The sequence below is a fragment of the Ambystoma mexicanum genome, chromosome 2p, assembly GCF_040938575.1.
Source record: "Ambystoma mexicanum isolate Mex_15411 chromosome 2p, UKY_AmexF1_1, whole genome shotgun sequence".
NCBI lineage: Eukaryota > Metazoa > Chordata > Amphibia > Caudata > Ambystomatidae > Ambystoma > Ambystoma mexicanum.
Window position 1 is genome coordinate 554877115 of NC_090923.1, and position 22846 is coordinate 554899960.

The 22846-nt window shown below is 50.5% G+C and overlaps 1 protein-coding gene across 1 annotated transcript in view; it reads right to left on the bottom strand.

Annotated features, from left to right (window-relative positions):
- ABHD14A (abhydrolase domain containing 14A) overlaps positions 1 to 22846 on the bottom strand; it is a 189035-nt gene that overhangs the window by 37173 nt on the left and 129016 nt on the right. Inside the window, exon 3 of the mRNA XM_069644013.1 lies at positions 5501 to 5616. Within this exon, the coding sequence (XP_069500114.1) occupies positions 5501 to 5616 (116 nt within the window). The remainder of the gene's footprint in view (positions 1 to 5500; positions 5617 to 22846) is intronic.

The following is a 22846-nucleotide window of genomic DNA, read 5'->3' on the forward strand; positions in this document are numbered from 1 at the left end:
GATTCAGAATGGTAATCCTTTTTCCTTAGGCCCAGGATCAGATGCAGAAGACCCGATGAGCGTTCTGCTGCTGAGGATGCAGAATAACGCAAAGCAAGATTCATCCATCGGGTGTGGTTTAAATAGCCTCCTGTAGTGCTTAGATGTCTCCTTCCACAGCCACGCCTAGGTAAGAAAAGAGTTCCTGCTTTCCAGAAGAGTTCCAGTGTTCTGAATCTAGGGAGTGGCTCCTGCCCCACCCAACAGGAAAAGTAGTTCCAAACAGAAGAGGATCAGAGACTCAACTGGCAGGCAAGTAAGCAGCATGGTCTGCTGCAGGTAAGTCCACCCAAGCATTATGAGCCCGTCGCTTCCAGCGCTGGGACTGGGCATATTTATGAGCCTGGTGCCACTGGCGCCAGGACTGGGTCCAAAAGGTCCCAATTGGGACTGGTTGGCACTCGGAACCTGGGTTATGGATCTGCTTCCAAGGGAGTTGGGAAAACCCTGACCTTTTGGAAGCAGAGATCATGACAGGCCAGTCTGGTTCTTTTTCTGAATGGCGAAGATCCTGGAGTAGAGGCTGGAGCCTCGCTGGGAGGCTGGGACTTCCTCCACGGCCTGGCTCAGGGCGAGCGACCAAATCTCTGCCAAAAGAGTTGCTGTCCCAACTTGCGGAAGAGGAGGAGAGGAGGGAGGAGAGTCAGGAATAGGTAGACTGTACCCCGATGATACTACTGACAGGATCCAGGGGTCCGCAAAGTTCTGTCGCCAAAAGTGTGCGTGAAGAGCAAGCCTGCCCCCCACTGGCGATACGTGGACCCGAGTGGGTCTGCCTTGACCTTTTACCCTCAGTGGCCGAGGCGGAGGAGGGGGTCTGGAAAAAGCCCTTGCCCCCCCCCCCCACCCTTTTTGATGCTTGCGCTGACTAGGGGTCGGCGAGCGTTCTGGCTGCCTGGACCTCCTTTCCTGGAAGCCACGGAAACCTCCAGATGAGCGACCATTATCCAAGTGTTGCAGAGACTGGGAGTACGCTTTTGGCGTGATCTTTGTCAGAATGGATAAAGACTTAGCCGTCTGAGAGCTATTCTTCTTCTTGTCCAGCTCTTCGTCTGTGCTGGAGTGAAAGGGGTCACTGCCCTCGAAGGGCAGGTCTAGAATACGTTCCTGGACATTCGGGTTGAACTTGGTTGCCCGGAGCCAGGCCATCCTTCTCATGTCTGTGGCAAGGCAGATGGCACGTCCAGAGGTATCAATGTGTGCCAGCGTGGACTCCATGATATCCCGAGCCACGAGCTTGGCCTCGGCTAGCCCCGCCTTGAAACGTGATTGGCTGTGGGAGGGGAGTTCCGGGAGGAAGTTAGCAATTTCCCACCATAGTCGCTGGTTAGCGGCTGCCAGCATGGCGTCTGCGTTGGCCTGTCGCAGGTGCAAGGAGACTTTGGAATACAGCTTCTTACTGTATGCCTCCAAGGTTTTTTCCTCCTTGCCCAACAGCGCCGTTGATGACTAAGACGAAGACGACTGAGGCTTGGAGTACAGTGATGCCGCAGCAATCACGAAGAGCGTGGCTGAGGATGGGAGGAGAGCAAGAGTGTATCCCCCTCCATCTACTTGTACTTGGCGTCCAGGCAGCGGTTGAACGGCTGGACGGAGTGGGGTTTGAGCCAACCCTTCTTGGCAAGGGAGACTCCCATCGGTTTGCAGTGGAATTCCTGGTCTGGCAGAAGGGCGCCTCGTGAGGACTTCGGCGAGGGCGCCTCGTGAGGACTTCGGCAAGGATGCCCTCTGCCAGATGTTCTACCTGGGGCTGGGGGAGGCCCAGGTATTCCGCCAGGCCCGAGATCCGTTCGTGGAAGGCCCTGGCTGATTATGGCATGTCAGAATCCTCCTCATCAGTAACCTGAGGGTCTGGGGATCCTGTGGAGGAGGAGGAAGAGGAGGAGTAGGAATATTTGGAGCCGGAGGCAGGGGCGAAGGGACCACCGCCAGAGGCTGAGGAAGAGGCTGGTATGGAACTGCCTGCGGAGTAGGCTGAGGAGCCGGCGTCTGTGGTGCCGCTAGTATAGCGGGAAGGACTTCCCTGACTGCGTCCTTGATGATAGTCCCCATATCTGGAGACTTCATGAGGCAGAGGAACCTCTCAAAGATCCGGTCCTCGCTGGCTGAGGAGGAGGAGGGGACTGACGGGTAGCTAGAGGCAGCTGAAGCCGCTGCCGATCCTGTACATACGGACGCAAGGGAAAACAACCTTGCGCATTAGAAGGGTAGGCCGTAGGCCACGTACCTGGTTGATGCCAGTTCCACCTCGATACTAGTTCTTTGCCGAAGTCCTGCAGCGGCGAACGGGTGACCTTTTCTGGCACATCGGCCATCTTGTTGAGCTGCCTACCACGTGGCTGCAATGTGTTGCTCGGCTCGTTGGTGCGAGTCCTTGCCAAGTCTAGCGTGTGACTTGCCCCGCTCCTCGGGCCCGTGCCCAGTAGGTGTATCCACCTCGACCCGGGGGTCGTTAGAGCTGCGTTCAGGCGCCCCCTCGGCCATGATGCCAGTACAAGGGCAGAGCCCCTCGGGCGCAAGCCCGGTAATAGAGCCTAGTTGCCCCTCAACAATGGCACTTGGAGGATACGAGGACCCCTCAGCCCAGAACCCGGTAGCTGTGACAGCCTTAGTGCGTGTGCTGGTAGAAGTACCTGACCGGTCCCTCCCGCGCAGTAGAGTCCATGGGAAGGAGTCTCCCTTGCGGGGTGCGGATGAAAATAAAGGCCCTACATCAGGCCTGGATCGAAGCTTCACAAAGTTCTTGAGATCCTCAGAAGGAGACCGCTGAAAGAGCTCCCTCCACCACCTGGCTAGTCTGTTCTTCCGCGCTTTCGAGGACAGAAGTTGGGGTCTGAAGTTGGAAAGGGCCCGTTGCAGGATGGGCACCTGCTGAATCCTGTCAAAGTCGAAATGCGCCAGGGAGGAGCTGTGGCGTCTAAGGACCGAGTACCTAGTGAAAAAAGACAAAAGAAGAAATCGGAGGAAGAATCTGTGCGTGGCATTACATGGTCGAAGCCAAACCCAGGAGCGCTGGTGAATTCGGCCCGTTCCCCGTCCGAGGTATGGCGCTGTAGGGCAGAGTCAGGGCAGCGCATGCTCCCAGGGCCGCACCTCCGCGCACCTCTAAATTTAGAGGCGAAGAAGATTTTTCTGGTGAAAAAGGTTCTGTCTCCCGTCCCTCACGAGGCACGCCTATGCAGTATGGAGGAAAGGGGATAGGACGTAAGAGTATGTAAGGTACTCTGTGCACTTGTAACATGTTGCAGAAAAGTTTCAACATTGACAAGGACTAAAGGAAACAAAGTCTCCCAGTACTGACTGTCTTTAAGGGCATGTCAGTTTCCCCATAAGAAGTGAGCAAAAAGCCCAGGGGAGTGCAGCAGAAGGATGTGCTCCTCTGGTAAAGTTAAACTATGGTGTTTAAACAAAGCAAAAAGTTGGGGGGTACACAAGTGGAGGGAAAATTACACATGAAATGGAAAGCTTTCCTAACAATGGCCTCCCTGCCTCTCTCAGAATTGAGCCGGATCGCCTCAAGTCCCGGAAGCTTCTCAAGACCCTCTTTTTCTCTTCTTCCTTCCCTGCCTCCCCTCCCCTGCTAATGTTCCCCTCTGTCGTATTGACTGGCTGCCTGGTTCCATCCCATTCATACAGGGCACAAGGGCCCCCTCGCCCAGTCTGCTCCAGCACCTTGGTCTCCCCTGACCCCCATACCCTATCCTGCACTTGTCCTACCGGGCTCCCTCCCCCAGGCACTAGTCTGCAACACTTGAACCCATCCAGCCCTGCCCTCACGCCTAGCATGAGACCTTCATTCCCCTGGCACATGTCCACTTGGCCTCCCCTTAGCACTCGCTTAGCCCTGGGGCCCTCTCCCCCCCACCTTCCTCCTCTCACCCCCCCCCCCCAGCACTTGGGCGCTCTCCACTCCGCCCGACACTTCCTTTGCCTCCTCGGCAATAGTGCATTCCACTCTGACCTGCACTACACCCCCCCCCCCCCCACATCCCCACTACCTTGCACTTCTGGTTACTGCATTTGCACCATCTGAATAGCACAAGGACTAGTAGGACTGCTTTTTGTTATTCTTCGTGCGTGTCCCCCCCCCCCCTTTTCTGTCTTGTGGTGCCTTGAAACATCATTTGCTGTATAGGTACATTATAAATACCCAATAAATGAAATAAAATAAAGAGGGGCAGGCGATACCTTTCACAACAACATGGCATTCATAGAAAAGTGTGAATGTAGGCAATTTAGATAGAGCCTTCCCAACTAAAAAGCAGCAGAGCACATTAACAAGCCAATGAAGTGGTACATGTGGAAGAAGAGGCCGGGGGAGGGGAGTTGAGTATTGTCTGTATCTCAACATCATTACCTGGTGTAGCGCAGGGATCTGTAACCGTCTTGCCCAATGCTTTGGATTACAACTCCCCATCAGCCCTAGCCAAGACACTGAATGGTTCTATGTGATATAATTGTTATTAAAACCCTGAAATGGCAATTTAACAATTTGCAAATAACTGAAGAAAAAATATCACGATGCCTTTTTCAGCGCGCATATTACGTACATCCTTTTACTATCTTTGGCATCACTATCTATGGTGTCACGGTGCCATTGAGTGGATTTTGCAGTAATGTAATTCCTTTTCTTACAAAGATTCTGCACTGGTTTAACTTCATATCCCTAAACCAATTTTCATTCTTCTACGCTTGTCCTCAAAATTATCATTTAAGGGGGGGTGGATCCTCCCACACCCCTCTAATTCTGAAGCCACCCTTTATCTCTCTTTTTGGCACAGTTAAGCTGGACCCTATTTTGCCGTTTTAAAAAAATGGAAGTCACACCTGAAAAATGAAAGATTTTTTACATCGATTCGACTTTTAATACCCCCATTTTATTTATTTTCGATGTAATTACACCTTCTATTATTGCACCTTAATCACTGATTACCCACTGAACAGTGAGATACCATTGGATTCATAATCCCAAACACACAAAGGTTAGAGACCCCACACCCCTGGTGAAGTGTTCCGTGCACAGTAAGGCCCTAAGTTACATCCTGAGGTGCGGGAGGTAGGAGCTAGCTGAATGTTTATAGGTAAATTAGTCCAGAGCGTGAGTGCACCTTGGCCTAAAGTTGGATTAGTGAAGTCAAATTTGGAAAGGATATGGTGTGTAAACAGAAGTAGTGATTGAGCTATTTTGAAAAATCACAACTGCATTCTAGGAACTATAATGACAATTGTAACTAGAAAATTGTATATGACGATGTCAATAAAGGAGGGGCCCGAACAACAATCAGTAAACAAAAATGAGAGGGAGGCTGAGATTGGAAATATGGTGATGACTGAGAACGTACAGAGTCCATAAAAGCATGCAAAAGAGATGTTGGCTCCTCAATACAGACACGTAAGTGCTTTGTCAAAACCCAACCCGTTCTAAACAGTCATGAGGGCAGTTAGATTTGCAGGACCCTACCTGGCAAGTCAAGGGCAACAGCTCTATACCCATTTTCAGCTAGCAGTGACAACGTTCCCAGATCCTGCCATGTTTTGGAAGTGAATGACTGGCCATGGAGAAGCAGAACATCGATCCTGAAAGAAAGGAGAGTGTTAAGAAAAAGTCTAAGGCAAAATAGAAACATTCACAATACAATAGACCTAAATTCTCAATACAACACATCCTTGTGCCCAAGAGGCCCTATACATACAACATAAAAATTGCAGCTGAGAGACCCTCCAAATACAATGCATATGTCATCAAGAGTGACCCCCTAAATGTCCTTGAAATACTAGTAAAATTAACATACACAATGAGGAAATCCCATCATCATGACCTTACCGTATCAGGGCCTATATAACAAAAGATGGGTGGCAGGTTCAGTTCACTTTCAACATATATATTTCTTGTTGGTGATTAATCCACTTTTGGATCTTATGTCCCCAAATGATATCAAAGCCCTCTTGACTGTCACCCATACATGTGAATTTCTTATTGCAAACCAAAAATCACATCATCCATCCATTATTCATGGATTACAAAACAGAATCGTGCACCTTCGATTAACTGTTGTCCCATAACGTTGCTCGATTCTACAAGTAAAATCTTTGTTCTTGGAGCACTTGGAAGCTTGGGTGCGGCCCTCGGCAGAGTAACCACTTCTCAGACAGGTTTTAGGAACCGAGTGGGAACAGGATTGTACAGCTTTTTGATGAAAACTCTAAGTAAGAGAACAGTCCATATTTAAGAACAGCCCGCTACTGTATATTGCTTTCCTTGACCTACAGTCAGCCTTTGATTCCATTGACCGCAACAGGTTATGGAACAAACTAACCAGGTTACTCACCGTAGTGACCACCTTACTCCTAAGTCCATAGTCCCCTTTCCTCCATACTTATGGGACATCTCTCTGTCCTGTGGGACGGGACCGGAGCACTTTGTAAAAAGCATCCAAAAATGTTTCCAAAAATGTCTCCTTCCTCTCTTTCTTGTGCGGGGCCCGGCATGCGGCGGTAACCCCGCCCACCTTGGCTCCGCCCCGCGCATCGCCCATCAGTCCTTTTCTATCATCAGGTCAGAGACCTATTAGCAATAAGGAACAAGTTACTTTCCTGTAACTGTTGTTCTCCAGCATGGGTCTGGCATGGATTCACATGCTCATGAATATTCCCAGTCGTCAGGCTGGGAATCCTCGGTAAAGAAAAAAACCAGTATCAGTTTCGTTTCTGATCTGTCTTTCGTAGTAATAACCAATCACTGGTCTCTGCGTCATACTGACCACAGCCAATGACTGCCCTCTACCTAAGCACCGCCTCTGGCAGCCATATTCAGATTTGGAAGCACGTGAAGTGGCAGTATGAACAAGTGAAGAGCCGCAGAGGGGTAGGCGGGAGGGTTCGCATGTGAATCCATGCCAGACCCATGCTGGAGAACAACAGTTACAGGTAAGTAACTTGTTCCTTCTCCAGCATGGGGTCTGGCATGGATTCACATGCTCATGAATAAAGAATACATAGCAGTACACACATGCACAACCACGGGAGGTGGCAAAGGCTCAACATTAAGCATTACATCAAACTCAACATTAAGCATCTTACCTCCTCACCAGGCTCACCTCAGGCGAACAGGTTGCGCAGCACTGCTTGGCCGACCCTGGACTCCTCCCTGGAATCCCGATCGACGCAGTAGAATTTCGTGAAGGTGTGCGTCGACCTCCACGTAGCAGCCCTACATATGTCCAGCAGGGGCACACCAGAAAGGAACGCCGTGGTAGCTGCGATCGCTCTGGTGGAATGGGCTCTCGGACGGCCAGGCAGCGGTCGGTTTGCCAACCGATGACAGTACATGATACAGCCGGAGAGCCATCTGGAAATGGAAGCCTTCGAGAGAGCCTTCCCCTGATTGACAGGTCCACAAAGAGTTGTGACGTCTTCCGAAAACACTTCGTGCGGTCCACGTAGAACTTCAGCGCTCTAGCCACATCCAGCGAGTGCAAAGTCCTCTCAGCCGGCGACGAAGGCGATGGGAAGAACACAGGCAACACCAAGGGTTCGTTGAGATGGAAGTCCGACGGTACCTTGGGCATGAAGGAGGGGTGCGTCCTGAGCACTACCCTCGTGTCGTGAAAAGTCAAGTACGGGGCCTTGCAGGAAAGGGCGTGGATCTCTCCCACCCGTCGTGCGGAGGTGATGGCCACAAGAAACGCTGTTTTCCACGACAGAAACTTCAACGGGGCCGAGTGCAGAGGCTCGAACGGAGGTCCCATGAGCTTGGTCAGTACCACGTTGAGCTCCCACGCCGGGGCCGGAGCCTTCACCGGCGGGAACGATCTGAACAGTCCCTACATGAAATCTTTCACCAGACGATGAGACCACAAGGACGTCCGCCCCGTGGTTCTGGTGTATCGGGAGATCGCAGCAAGATGAATCTTGATGGACGCGTGTGCCAGACCAGCTTTGGCCAGCGTCAGCAGGTACGGCAGTACCTGGGGAGCCGTAATCCGTAGAGGGTTAATCTTCTGTGCGTGGCACCAGACAGAGAACCTCTTCCATTTGTGTCTGTAGCATTTAAGAGTCGAGGACGCCCTGGCCTTTGCAAGAACCTCTCTGCAGTCGGCCGGTATGTCGTATCCCCCAAACTCTAGCGCTGCAGGAGCCAGGCCTGCAAGTTCAGCGATTTCGGGTCGTGGTGGAGGATGGCGCCTCCTTCCCTGGAGAGTCGATCCGCGTCCACCGGCAGCTTGATTGGCGGGGACGCTGACAAGTCCAGAAGGTCCGGGAACCATATCTGCCTCGGCCACGCAGGTGCGACGAGGATCATCCTGCACCGTGACCTCTTGAGCTGGTTGACGAGCCGGATTAGCAGTGGCAAAGGAGGGAACGCGTAGAGGAACAGGCCCTCCCAGGGGAACGAGAAAGCATCGCCCATGCTCCTCGCCTGGGGAAACCTGCTGGCGAACCTCCGGCACTTGGAGTTCGTCGCCGTCGCGAACAGGTCGATCTGGGGTGTGCCCCACCGTCGGAAGAGGCGATCCACTAGATCCTGCCGTAGTTCCCACTCGTGGCACGAGCACAGCTCCCTGCTGAGTGAGTCGGCGATGGTGTTTTTTATCCCTGCCAGATGAAACGGCACCAGAAACATCCTTTGGGCGACGGCCCAATGCCACAGGTCCTGCGCCTCCTTGGACAGTGCTGGGGACCTGGTTCCGCCCTGTTTCCTGATGTAAAACATGGTGGTGGTGTTGTCGGTGAAGATCCTCACCACCTTGCCCTTGAGGGACGGAAGGAAGGACCCGAGGGCCCAGAACACTGCACGGAGCTCCAGGACGTTGATATGGAGGGACTTCTCCGTCGGGAGCCAAAGGCCTCTCGCGTGCAGATTTTCGGTGTGCGCTCCCCACCCTTCCAGGGAGGCATCCGTGGTCACTGTCACCTGGTGGTCTGGGGTCTGGAAGTCCATGCCCGCCGTCAGATGCGCGCGGGTGCCCCACCACCGGACCGCTCGGCGGAAACTCTCGTCGAGTGTGATCCTCTCCTAGAAGCCGCCCGTCGTTTGGATCCAGCGCGCGTCCAGGAACTCCTGCAACGGGCGCAACCGGAGCCTGCACATGGGAATGAGGTAGATGCAAGAAGACATCATTCCGAGGAGAGACTTGATGGACCTCACCTTGGCCGCGTCGGAAACCAACATCCGCTGTACCTTGCCCAGGATGGACCTGGTCCTTTCCTCTGACAGGGAGGCCAGAAGGGACACTGTGTCGAGCTTCGCTCCCAGAACAGTGCGTTTTGCGCGGGTACCAGGTGGGACTTGGCGTAGTTCACGGAGAATCCCAGGTCCGTGAGAAGGTGGACGGTCCTTGCCGTGTGCTCCACGGCGAGCTCCCTCGTCTTGGCTCGGATGAGCCAGTCGTCCAGGTAGGGGTAGACGTGGATCCCCTCGCGGCGCAGCTGCGCCGCCACCGGTGCAAGGCACTTGGTGAATACCCTGGGTGCCGACGGTAGTCCGAAGGGGAGGGCTTTGAACTGGTAGTGACGCCCTTGGACCACAAACCTGAGGAATTTTCGGTGCCCCTTTAGGATGGGAATATGGAAGTAGGCATCCTCCAAATCCAACGACGACAGGAAGTCTCCCTCCTCCAGCTGACCCAGGACGTGCTGGAGGGTGACCATCCGGAACTTCTGCGCCCTGATGAACTTGTTCAGACGTCGCAGGTCTAGGATGGGGCGCCATCCTCCCGTCTTCTTCTTCACGAGGAAGTATCTCGAGTAAACTCCGGAGCCCCGAAGCCTCTTTGGGACGAGTTCGATGGCGCCCTTCCTGAGCATCGCCCTTACCTCCAGGAGAAGCTGAGGGACGTGAAGCTCTTTCCTGGCCACGGGGGGGACGCGCGGGCACCTTCTTTGAAACTCGAGCGCGTGGCCCCGGGCTAAGGCGTCCAGCACCCAACGGTCGGTGGAGATGGACTCCCACACGCTGACGAAGCTCGCCAGCCGGCCTCCCACCGGGGTGCTTCGGTGGGGGCCCGACCCCACGGCCGGTTCAATCCTGTTTCGACGAGGCTTTGCCGCCTTGACCTCCTTGGCGACGACGGCGGGGTCCGCCAGACTTGCCTCGTCCTCTGTAGGCCTCCTGAGACGACGAGCGGGCCGCTTGACGGTAGGTGGAGAAACCGCCGCCGGAACCTTTGGAGGCGCCCTTGCCTCCGCTGCTCCGAAAGGGCGTCCGTCGTTGCTGCAGAACCCCAAGGGCCCGGGCCGTCTCAGTGTCCGCTTTAATGGCCTGAAGGGAATCGTCCACTGTTTTCCCAAACAGGTTGTTCCCATCGAACGGCATGTCCAGGACTCTGGTCTGTACGTCTTGACGGAAGTCTGTAGCCTTGAGCCATCCACGCCGCCTAAGGCACACGCCGTTGCCCAACTGGCGAAACCCAGTGTCGGCGATGTCCGTCGCAATAGAGATGGCGTGGTCTGACGCCACCTCACCTTCCTGTAGGATCTCCAGGGCATCCGCCCTCTTGTCGTCCGGTAGGAAGTCCAGCAGGGGAGCCAGTTTGTACCATAGCTCCCCGTCGTAGCGGGCCACGATAGCCAAGGCGTTGGCCGCTTTAATCGTCGTCGCTGCAGACGAGATGACCCTGCGTCCCATAGCGTCCAATTTCTTTCCCTCGCCGTCCGGTGGGGAAGTCGATGTGGAGGCCGCACCCCCCCCCCCCGCTTTCTTCCTGGCCGCTGCGGAGACGACGGAGTCCGGGGTAGGCTGCGCCCGGAGGCACAGGGGGGCCGCGTCCGGGACCCGGTACTTCTTCTCGTACCGGTCTCTTCTAGCTGGCGTCGTGGAAGGGTTCTTGAGGAGGGCGAGGCCCTCATCCCAAATGTCGTCCAGTAGAGGCACCGCGAGGACCGTCTTCTTCTTGGCCTCGCGCCGTTGATAAAGAAATCCTTCCTTTTTCTTCTCCTCAGGGCAGAGTTGGAAAAGCTCGGATGCCCTGGCGATCATGGAGTGGAACGATCCAATCTCGTCGGGCGGAGAAGCCCTGGTGGGAGGTGACGACGGTAGATCCTCGTCGTATACCTAGTCGTCCGTGCCCGTCGCTGCCGTGTCAGTCCCCGTATCATCCCCTCGGGTGGACGGGGAGGAGGGCTGGACGGGGCGCGACGGCTGAAAAGGAGGTGGAGGGTGAATCCTTCTTTTCTTGGGCGGGGGAACACCAGAAGGTCCCGGTTCAGGATCCCCCGACGGGAGAGGTTCCTCCGTCGGCAACGGTAGTCTCGTCCTTATCTCTGAGCATAAGGACTGCATAGCCAACAAAATGGCCGCCGAGTTGTCTTGCGGCGCTGGCAGAGGGGAATCCGACGGGCGATCAGTGGCCCCGTCGGCACCCTCGACGATGTTGTCGTCACCTGCGTCGGGATCCATCCCGACGGGCCGGCCTTCCACGCCAAGGCCCTGGCTTAAGACCTCGATCAGCTCTTCCTCCGAGGTTGAAGCCGAATCTACGACGACGCCCTGCCCCCCCTTTTTCTTCCCCGCCGGGGATTTCACGGGGGTCCTATCGATGGGTACAAAAGAGGACTCCCTCCGAGGTGGCAGGGAGACTGAGCCCCGAGGTCGCCACCACTGGTGTAGCCTCCACAGGCTGAGCCAGGGCCGCCGTGACAGCTTCGATAGAGGGCTTGGCCGGATGGATTAAGGCCTTCACCACCTTAGGTGCGCTCACCGCCTTATCCTTGAGGGGGGGGGACACTGCCTCGCTCCCCCTCCGATGGGGCCTTTGAGCTCGACCGGGACCTCTCCAGGAGCTTCGCCGGGTGCTCGCCCTTCCTCTTACCCGACCCAGAGCGTTGGCTCGTGGCTGAAGGTGCCGGGGAGGGTGCGCCCTGCCTGGCGCCCGTAGAGCCCGACCGTTCGGCGCTCCCGGTGCCAGCGGACTCGCGGTGCTTGGCCTTGTGTTGGACCCCCGTCGCCGGGGCGTCCTCAAAGGTCTTAGAAGACCGCTCGGATTGCCTCTTCTTCTCGCCCGACAGGCTCTTCCCTTCCAGCCAGTTGGCGAGACGTTGATGGCGGTCCTTCATGGTCCGCTCCGACATATTGCCGCAAAACGCACAGTCCTTCTCCACGTGCGTCTTGTCCTCATGTAAGCAGTAGAGACAAAAGGAGTGTTCGTCCTCCTTAAAGACGTTCTGCAGCTGGCATCCAGGGCAGACCCTGAACAGCTTTCCGGGCGTCGAGCTTCCCTTCTCCTGGGCCATGTCCGGGCCTGAGAAGCTTCTGGAGTCCTCCAAAAGCGTAGCTCGACGAATTCTTCACCCTTGAGGGGCGCAGACGAATCCGACACAGGTCCCCGTTGATCGGATGGAGAGTCGGTGGAGCTTGAGGCTCTTTTGACCGAAAAAAACGAAGTTTTTGAGAAAAAACGTGAAAAAAATAGCACTAACGCTCGAGAGCAATAGCACGAGGATCCCAACACATGAACATGCGGTAAAAATCTGAAGATGGCTGCCAGAGACGGTGCTTAGGTAGAGGGCAGTCATTGGCTGTGGTCAGTATGACGCAGAGACCAGTGATTGGTTATTACTACGAAAGACAGATCATAAACGAAACTGATACTGGTTTTTTTCTTTACCGAGGATTCCCAGCCTGACGATGGGGAATATTCATGAGCATGTGAATCCATGCCAGACCCCATGCTGGAGAACAGAGGAACCTTATTAGAGGGGACGGCGGGCGGGCATATGGAGGAAAGGGGACTATGGACTAGGAGTAAGGTTGCCCAGGACGAGTTCTATTGCGTCCTTTGCAAGAAGAATGACGATCTCTTCGAGGAGGATTCTTTGGTGCTCCAAGGAGTGTATCTTCTGTCTTGGAGGATGGTTGCAGGGGCGTTCCAGTAGCTCTATACAGTATCCCGCGGACACTGTGGACAGCACCCATCTGTCCGAAGTGATTCCTTCCCATGCCTGGGTGAAGATGGAAATGCGCCCCCCCTACTGGGGATGCATGGGATGGGACCCGGAGTGGAATGTCACTGCTGTTTATTGGGAGGCGTAGCGCCTCTACCTGGGCTGCCTCTCCCTCTACCGCGGCCCCTCTTTTGACCTCTGGAGAAACCTTGGGTAGCCTGTTGGTTGCCACCCCACGAGGTTCCTTGGTTCTGATAGTAATTGGACCCTCTCTGGGAATTTTGGCCGCAAAAGTGACGAAAAGTATTATTTCCTTGCTGGTTTGGGGGCTTATTTGTTAGTTGGCCAAGGGACTTTAAGGTGTCATATTCTTCCTTAGCAGTCTTCAGCGCTTCCTCCACTGCTTTCCCAAACAGGACATTTGGTTCTACCGGCATGTCTATGAGGGTTGTTTGGGTCTCGGATTTAAACCCCCGACTGCCTTAGCCAAGCGTGTCGTTTAAGCACTGTGCCTTATGCCATCAGCCTTCCTGCATTATCTGCTGCATCGAAGTTAGCTTTGAGAATGCATTCGGACACTGATCTACCGTCCGATGCAATTTGGGCCAACTGGCTCTTTAGAGCTTCTGGTGCGGAGGCAATGAGGGCAGCTACCTGTTCCCATTGGTGACAACTGTAGCTTGCTAGCAGAGTGGTGGTATTGGCAATGCGCGCTTGGTATGCCAACGTGGATGCCACTTTCCTCCCTAGAGCATATATTCTCTTGCTCCCCTTGTCCGGGGGTGTTTCCGAAGATGCTAGTGGTGTTCCCGCCCTCTTTCTGGTGGTTCTATCCACTAATGAGTCAGATTTTAGCTGACCCCTTATCTACAGTGGGTCCGAGGGAGCGGCTTTAAACAGTTTTTCTACTTGTGGGTTAACTGACCAAGTAAGATTAGGGGTCACCAGAGAAGGATCGATTCTGCGATGAATAGATCTTAGAATGGGGATAGTTTGAGCAATGGATCTTTTGTCTCCTAAAATTTCCTCTGCACAAGCTCTCTCTTCTAGGGCACCCTGAGTGTCAATTTGGAAATGGGCTGCAGCCTTGGCTAAAACTTCATTAAGTAAAGGCTGACTGTCAACCGGTGAGTCATGCACAGGGGGGGGTACTTGGGAATAGGGGAGTCTAGACTATAGGCTTCCGCCTCGTCTTCCTCCTCCTCCTCCTCCTCCTCCTCCTCCTCCTCTTCCTGGTCCTCATCGTCTCCGTAGTAATCAACCCCAGTCTGGTCGTCCAGCATTTGTACTTCTGAATCCTCACCATACTGCTAGTAAGGTTCAACACTAAAAGGGTCTGAAATCAACCCCTGAGCTGGAGACTCAGTACAGAATCTTTTAGTAGGCGTTGAATCTTGGAAGCATACGTCGAACGGACTACAGGAGTAGCCGGCGAACGTGCTGCCTGGGGGTAAAGGTCGGATTAGTCTTCTGACGACAATACCTCCGTGACTTTAGGTAATGTGGCACTTTTAGCACCTTAGCAATCGTGGATGGTTGCTGTGTGTCATGAGGCGACCGTGACCTGAAACGCCCAGGGGACACCGAATCGGCGGACCGCTCTCTTTGTGCCTTCTTATGCCGATCACTCTACACACGTGTCTAATCTCGGTCGGGATTAGTGTGTTTGGTGGAAGAGGTGTGGGTAGCGCTCTTGCCGCCGGGTGTTGTCCCCATAACTGAACCGCCGGTGAGTCCTCCGAGGTCGGGGGGCTTGCGCGTGGGTGCCTGACGACACCCCTGTGCCCTCGCCGTCCGATACGGCAGCGTTGCTGCCATCGCTGAAGGAACCCACTGCGTCCATGGCCTTGAGTTGCCTGGCGTAGTGGGCCCAACGCATGGTTGAGCGGTCCTTGCGTGTCGTGGCTTTGAAGAGCTTACAAGCTCTACAATTTGCCTCGGGGTGGTCCCTTGGAAGACACAGGTTACAGGTATTACGTTTGTCTACCCAGGGAAACTTACGGTTGCACTTCAGGCAGAATTTAAAAGGGAGTACTCTCCATATGTCAATATTAGGCAGCGGGCGGGTATATGTAGGAAACGAGTGTGTGTGTGTATATCCACCCCCCACTCTTCCTACTTGCACAGGGCCGAGGCCAGAGGCCTTCCGAGGCATGGGGCGAGGCCAGATGCCTTCCAAGGCCCAAAGTCTGTCGTGTAGTCCCGACGGCTGTTCTTCCTCGGTCTCGAGTACCGTCGTCGATATTCGACATAGGGTTGGAGAACAGCGATTTTTGTTAATTATATGATAAATGGCTAAAAGCCAGGGACTCCGCGATTATGCTTCCGACAAGTATGGCGGAAAAAAACAATCTGAGGGTCCTACACACGTGAGGGATCATGGGTACAGTGGACGTCACACTAGGGATAGTATTACTGGTACGCCCTAGTTCGACGCCCCTTTTCGAGTTTCGAAAAACAAACTGTAATACTCTGCAGCTTCCACTAGATGTTGGCATATGCACAGCATGTGATCTAAGCAGATTCCACAAGCCTCAGAAACAAAATACGGGCCAAGTTATCTCAGATTACAATTTTATAACAAGACGAAATCCAATGCCACATCACATTAATTCAAAAGCACTCTATATGGTCATAACAAACATAGAATCACTGACTATATTTGGCAGGATCACCAAGGAGTATATGGCCCTACAAGACTGTCACTAAAGCAGTTTTTAGGTTGGAATGAGATTGTATTTTGTGATTCTATTTACAGCATCGGTAAATACATTGCTGTTGAGGGGGAAAACATTGACGGTCTATGAAATTCAACTTTATATGTCCTGATGAAGGCCTATATATTGAATTTAAAGTGTGGGACAGAGGTGAAATCTGGACCCAGAGAGGAGATCTGAAACGCAGGGTATCAAGTGTTTTTTAGGGAAGATAGAGGTTATTGTAAACTTCGATACTAGGTGATCCTGCCGAATATAAAGTCAGTTATTCTAGGTTTGTAAGAGTGCATGTGAACAGTGCCTACCATCCAACTTTTGTGGTTAATTGAAATACTAGTGACACATACTCATAACATCCTCAAAATACATATCAATGACCCTGGTATATCCTCTAAATACAGTAGCCATATACCACAAAGAACTCCTTTGTCAAGTGACACTCAAGATATAGAAAATGTCTGCACAAGAGACTCTTGCTGCACCCAAAATGAGTATCCTGCCTGAAGCTTCTCACAGTAAAACATCTATGTGACCAGGAAACACTCAATCCAATAAACCTATACACTCATGGGCTGGCTTAGACCATGGGCTTAGCTCATGGATTTACACCTGGCCCATGAGTTAATGGGTAGATCTATGGGAATATTTAACCATTCCCCAAGTCTGCAAGAGCCCTTTCCCAATAGGCTGCGACACAATATACTAGGAAAGACCCTCACAATACGACAGACATTTATCCGGGACACTAACAACAGCCATACAGCCAAGACACTGTTGTAGTACAAAACTCCTGTGCTGACAAGATCAGGAGTAGAACAATCATATTCAGATTAGCCCTTGCTTGCAATAAAGCAGATTTCTGCTTGTGAAACCATTGGCTCAAGAGACAAGTTTACTTGACTATCAATTGTACACAGGAGAGCGTATCAATGAAACAGACGTGTGATGAGAAGATTGACGAAATCCTAGACCTGTGCCTAGGGAAAAACCCTTGCAATAAAACAAAAGCGATAAAACACCAGCCTTGTGCCCACGAAAGGCCAATGTCAAAATGGCGACTCATTGTGAAGAACTGTGAACAAATATGTTGTCAATTTGGAATTTTTTTGAAAAATTGATTTGGCCCCCCTCCCCACTTCTTACCCGTACCTTTTACTGCATCAATGCTCCTTTCTTGCAGGTTTCCTTTTATTCGTTTTTTTAAACTGTTCTTTACAGATTCTTCCCTCACCCTATCTGTGAATAGTCATGTAAATAATTTGTTAAAAAAAGGAGTTGGGTTGCAATCCGCACTTTTCTTTCATCTAAAGGCAATGAACACTGTCCAAGAGAACTTTGTGCTACAACAATTCTGTGCCCTTGTGACCAAGTAGAACAGAACGGTGCTCAAAGAAGACATTTGCAAGACAGCCCATACACAAGGGAGACGAACACACAAGGGAAATTTCTTTTACTGCTTTAGAAAATACGTCTGAAACAAGCTATCAAGTGTTTTAAACATACCTCTTAAAGCCCCAAGACTATGGAACCATCTCCCCGTCAGCATCCGACTCGCCCCCATTCTCCTACAATAAAAAAAAAAAGAACTCAAGACGCACCTCTCCAAGGAGTCTCTACTCTTCAACACCTAGACGATCACGTCGGCCCTCGTGCCACCTCACTAGATGCCGCCTGCCCTCTCGCCGCTGTACCCCTCCGCTGTGCCCATCCGTGTCCTACCCGCAGCCCCCGCTGTGAATCTGTTCTGTTATTACCACTGAAAAGTGCTCTGTTAGGTATCTGTATTGTTGAATACCTCTGTAAAGCGCTCTGTTGCTTCTCGAAGCTAGGTCAGTGCTCAATAAATACAATACTAATAATAATTAAAGAGGAGCCTGTCAAAATTCTACATAACTGAGCTCAAGCAATAGTATCAGAACACAATAGTTCTATGCACAAAACAGTCAATAAAAGAGAACCCTCAACATGTTTACAATACAAAGCTTCATTTAAACATCAATGGTTGTTTTAAAGAGATTGATGCAAATGAGCAACACCTGAAATATAGGGCTCTGCCTATGAGTTTTTAATATGGAGTGCACACCCACTGTCAATATGAGAGAATCACCCACAGGCACCAAAGAGTAAATATTGGCTTTGTGGAGTAGCCTGGTGGTACCTGTAATTTAGTTTTGCTTAATCGGATGGATCATGTTTTTCCACATTAATAGCTCAATGTATTCGGTCTGAGTGGAAACCAGCAACCTTTACAGTGGTTTGGGCTGGTATTAGGTCCCTGCCCCTAGAGGACTTGGGTTATTGGTGGTTTTTAAGTCAAGCCTGATAGACTGGCTCCCGAAATCTTAGCGCCAATGCAGGTTATTGAAGGAATGGATTAGGCCAGCCCACGTGTGAATGGGTAGATCTATGGGAGATCCTAATACTTCCTCAAGTCTGCGGGAGTTTATTAACCCCTGTAGAGATTTTTGCAGGTTTACTTATATTTTTCTGTATGATTTCTGTTTTGAAGCTATGTAACTGCTTTTAAGGACAAGATTTAACTAACTATACTGGCTGGGACCTCTGTCCTTTCACGGAGTTCAGGATTTGGTTGCTGTATGTCCCGCGTGGGCTGTCTATCTTCCTTCTGCTCCTCCTTACTGGATGGGCTGGATGTCCCATGCTAGCACTGTTTCTGGGCTGTTTCACCAAATATTCCCTTAGTAATGCGCCTTGAGTTAGCACGCTGCAGTCACCCAGAAGGATGGTGGGATACCACTACCCCACGGTCTGTCCTGGGTCAGCAGTTTCCTTATTTGGACCATTTTCCACTGGCTAGCTGCCAGTTTTGCCCTTCGAGTTGTCCAGAACCATTTTGCCTGCTACCGCCATCTTCGTGGAGTCTTCCTCACCATTGGTTTCACTAATGGGCTGCGTGTAACCCTTATCTGAAAGCTAACTGCTCTTCTTTTGGGTCGTCTTGGTCATCGTTGGTCTGGGGTGCAAGTCCCTGGGTGACCAGATCCTGTAACTACTTGAGACAGAAGATCTCTACACACCAGGTTGTTTCGCCTTCCTAATCTGTGCTATCTGAAAATGGCATTGTGTGTACTTATCTTTGGGCCCTGGCCTAGAAAGTCATTATTCAAACACACTCTCAACTGTGCCCTTGGTCTATGGTCATAACTGTCTGCAGTTCCCCTTTTACTGCAGTTTGCCATAGACTTACGCTGGGCCAAATCCTGCTCTGTTTCCTTTCCTAATGCGGTTTAAGGGTCTCGAACCTAGAGCTGAAGCTTTCTGAGGGAGGGCCACTGAAATCCCATGGGTTGGTTAAGATTTTCTCCACACCTGTAGTCTACAATTTAAGACTTGTGTGGCACATTGGGTCCTGAACAGGACCACATGAAGGTATTGTTTTACTGTGTCTAGGGCTACCTTTTCTTTCCATCGACTAAACCGACATGTACAATGCTCGTCACCAGGTAGCAGGTTTACACTTAGAATTAGTTGTGAGAAAAGGCTTGAATGCCCATTACTGTATATGCAAACACTATTTTATTCTAGGTGTGATTTTATGATGAAGTGTATATTTTTCAGAATACCAGAGTAGGCTATTCTTTGGGAGTTAACAATGAAAGGACTACTGAGTATAATTGCACATCATTGCTAGCCTTCCTCCCTCCCTTAAGCCAGATTGCTCAGTCTTAGTAACAATTATAGAAAGGTTTGTCAACCTTTTGGTTGGAACCTTGTTCTGCCATTAGGTTAGATGTTTTCATAACCCCTCACCAGAGTGCGAAGCAGTGGGATACATGGTGTTGAGGATGCTGTTGTGCTGTAGCACCTTGAAGCGCGTTTTGTGCAAGATGGAATTACAATAATGGTCACAAACCAAATAACCAGACAGACTCAAAAAATATGGCAAAGTAGTACTTTATTCTCAGTTTAATGAAGCAGGGCAAACTGGCAGACATTAGACTGATGCTTGCACACTCCTTTGATTGCATAACGTCTTAAAACTCAATATATCTATGACGTCCCTCTATGTGGCAAAATACACAACCTATTAAGTGTAAGGATTGGTGAAGGGAACATATCTACTTATAGAACATCTAAGAATTAGTGCCTCATTGGCTACCCCTTGCCTGCGGGGCACGTCTTGAACTACCTGTAAATGCATACAGTATGGATTATAGCAAACAAAATGATAGTGGATTAGCTCCTTCAACATTATGTGTTTGGTTTCTCCCCAACCCCACTGATTGGTTGGCATGCTATGGCAAGCTTGGACTTTCAGCCCCTTTCCTAGAACAGTCAAGAGAGTGTGAGCACACCGCTATCGTAGCTTAAAGCTTTAATGAATAGTCTTTGTTTTTCAACTTCCGAGTCACATGTGAAAAGACCACAAATGTGTCAATTGTAGCCTCCCATTTACTGCTATTTGATTTAATTATGCAGGGTGCTGCTGCTCCTTTCAGCCTGTAGAGAATTGTTCATTCCATCTCATATGAACTTTGTACACTTACAATTGACCAACAGTTTGGCTCTCACAGAGGTTTTCGCCTTTCTTCATTTCTAAAGCATGTCCCACATTCAGAGCTTATCCATGCACTCCCTTTGTGCGTTGTGCTTATCCCTCAAAATAGCATCTTTGCTCTGGGCCAACCTTGACTCATCATCGGGAATGTTTTTCCATGTCTACCGATTCTTACAGCCTCGGCCTGTTTGAGGTAGTTTGGTTAAATTCAACATGAGCCATCGTTCATTTTCCTAATATGGACATCCTGGCCACGTTATATATTCCTGTATAGCAAGCTTCTATATGTTGTCTTTCTACCTTGCGTTACTGCGTATTTACAGTTACTGGTCAGTAAGTTACTTAATTTTCTTTTAGATCCATGATTACTTTAGCTTTAGGTTCACGCTACTCTTAGTGCTTCAATTACATGGTTATTCAATATTTTCATATCGTTTAAACATAGGTTCATATATCATCTTTGTGACATCTTTGTGTTCTCAGATTTCATTTTAACGCCAATCTACGATTTCTGACACACTGGCATGCAATATCCTTCCATGCACATCCTTCCACACCTTTAGTGCGAGGGTACATTCTGTATGGAAGTCTGAGTGCATAACGACTCTCATACACTTGAGGCGGTCTAGGAACAATGCAGAGGGGGGTCCCATTTATGGCTTCTCTCCGACTGTTCCAATACGATGGCGGTGAGGGGGCGGGAGCTGGCAGGATAGAGTCTACCTGCTCCCCTACACTGTGACCTCCCCATAGGCACTCAAACAGATTACCTACCTAGACACATCTAGTAGAAATATATGTTACTTAACTTGTTTAAGTTACTACTTACCTGCTGGTAAGTTCTTTGACTAGAGTGTGCTAACTCACTTTTGGCATTCTGTAAATTGTGACAAACTTTACACATACCTTCAATTAGGTTTTAGTATGTTTTCACAGTTGTACATGCAGTGTGATCTTATCCTGTAGCAACTTTTTTCCTTACGTTTGAATTATTTGTGCTGGGCAATTTACCTCACTGCCAACCAACAAAAATATTTATACTCAACTGTGGGTGGGTTGTATTTATGGTGTGTTGTTTCATGTTGGGCAACTTTTCCTGGTTTCTTTGGAGCGTTTCTAACTGTTTTGGGGAGGTTTCGCATACCATGCAAATAGCCATCAAAAAACATTCCAAAGTCAGTAGCGTTCCATTTGCTTGGGATCCCTTAGGAAAAGACTGCTTTTAACTACCTTGTGTGGGTTATCTTGTCTTTAGGTTAGCTACCAAGCACCTGTGCTGAAAATGGAAGTAATTAGCAGAGGGACTCCAAATAAGATGAATGGTGAGAAAAACAGCTGCTTGTGTTGACAGATGCCTCACTGTTACAGGTGCTCAATGTGAACTAATTAAATCCATTCAGCTGTACTGAAGTGCAAACCCGAAGCTAAGGCAGGAGAAGGGAACCTCTCTTTCTCGCACTATTGCGTCAGCCCCTACTGTTGAAACCTGTTCCTCCCTAGAGAGACTATCAAAATTAGAGCTTTAGAGTAAGAGCTGAAAATGTCCACCTGGAGACCGAATGTAAACCTTAACAGATAGCCTTAAAAATGATGAGGCAGAACGGTCTCAAAACACAAACTGGCTGAGAAGGAGGCTGACATGGTCCACAAGCTTGGAGAAACTCAAAGTCAATGGTTCTAGTTCAGGATTGGGGACGTAGGACAAGTATTTTATGTGGAAGACACAGGCCTTTATGAGTGGTTGAATAGTTTGAGTTTGCTTGGGCAGTGCACAATGTCTCAGACGACCGTAAGGCTGCATACCTTCTCTTCCATCTTCCCTGAATGCATGTGCTACTTTTCATGAGTTGAATGAGGCGAGAGAATGAAGCATGAGAGCACAAAAGCAGCTTGTGTGGCAAGATTTGGTAACACTCCCAATGAGCATCAGAAAAACCTTAGAAAGCTCTAAAGGAAGTAGGATGTTTGGGTGGGTGACCTTGTTGACTGGCGCCCTAAATAAAACCTTAAGGATTGGGTGAATGGCCACATAGTGCACCCCGGTGAAAGCATGAATTATTTTGCTGAATTGCATCAGTGAACTATCGAATATAGCTGAATTTGGAACCACACACAGATCATTCTACAAATACAAGAGGACAGGTAGGTCAGGCTAAAAGAATTCCCTCCTTAAAGGTCTGCAAAAGAGAGGATAAGCCAAGCCTCAGAGTGTGTCCCAAAAGAAGGACTGCACCTTTAACTCAAAGGTAAGTGATGGTCCCTCTTCAATTCTCAGGCTCCCTAGCACTTGCTGGGACTGGGGTAAATCTAACCATCTCAGAGGTAACGCTAGGCTGTACCGAAAAGACAGCAGAGGGGAGTGCCTTGTGCATGCCCTCCGACTCTAGCGACACTTGCTGCTAAGCAGCACACATCACAATGGTTTCTTCAGCCTCTCTTCTATTGGTGGAGGTAAGTCTCAGTAAGTGACTTGGAGTTCCTCCCAATACTCAACATTATCTCGAATTCCATTATAGTGGGGGCCAAGTCTACAACTGGAATTGGAGATACTACTGCTAGTATGACGATTGTAAACAAAACTTTCTTTGAGCCAGAGGTTTTGTTTAACACTCCTCTGTAGGCCACTAGGTTTACTAGTGCCCCCTATAAAGCATTTCATGCAGTGAACATGTCACTTAAAATATCTAAC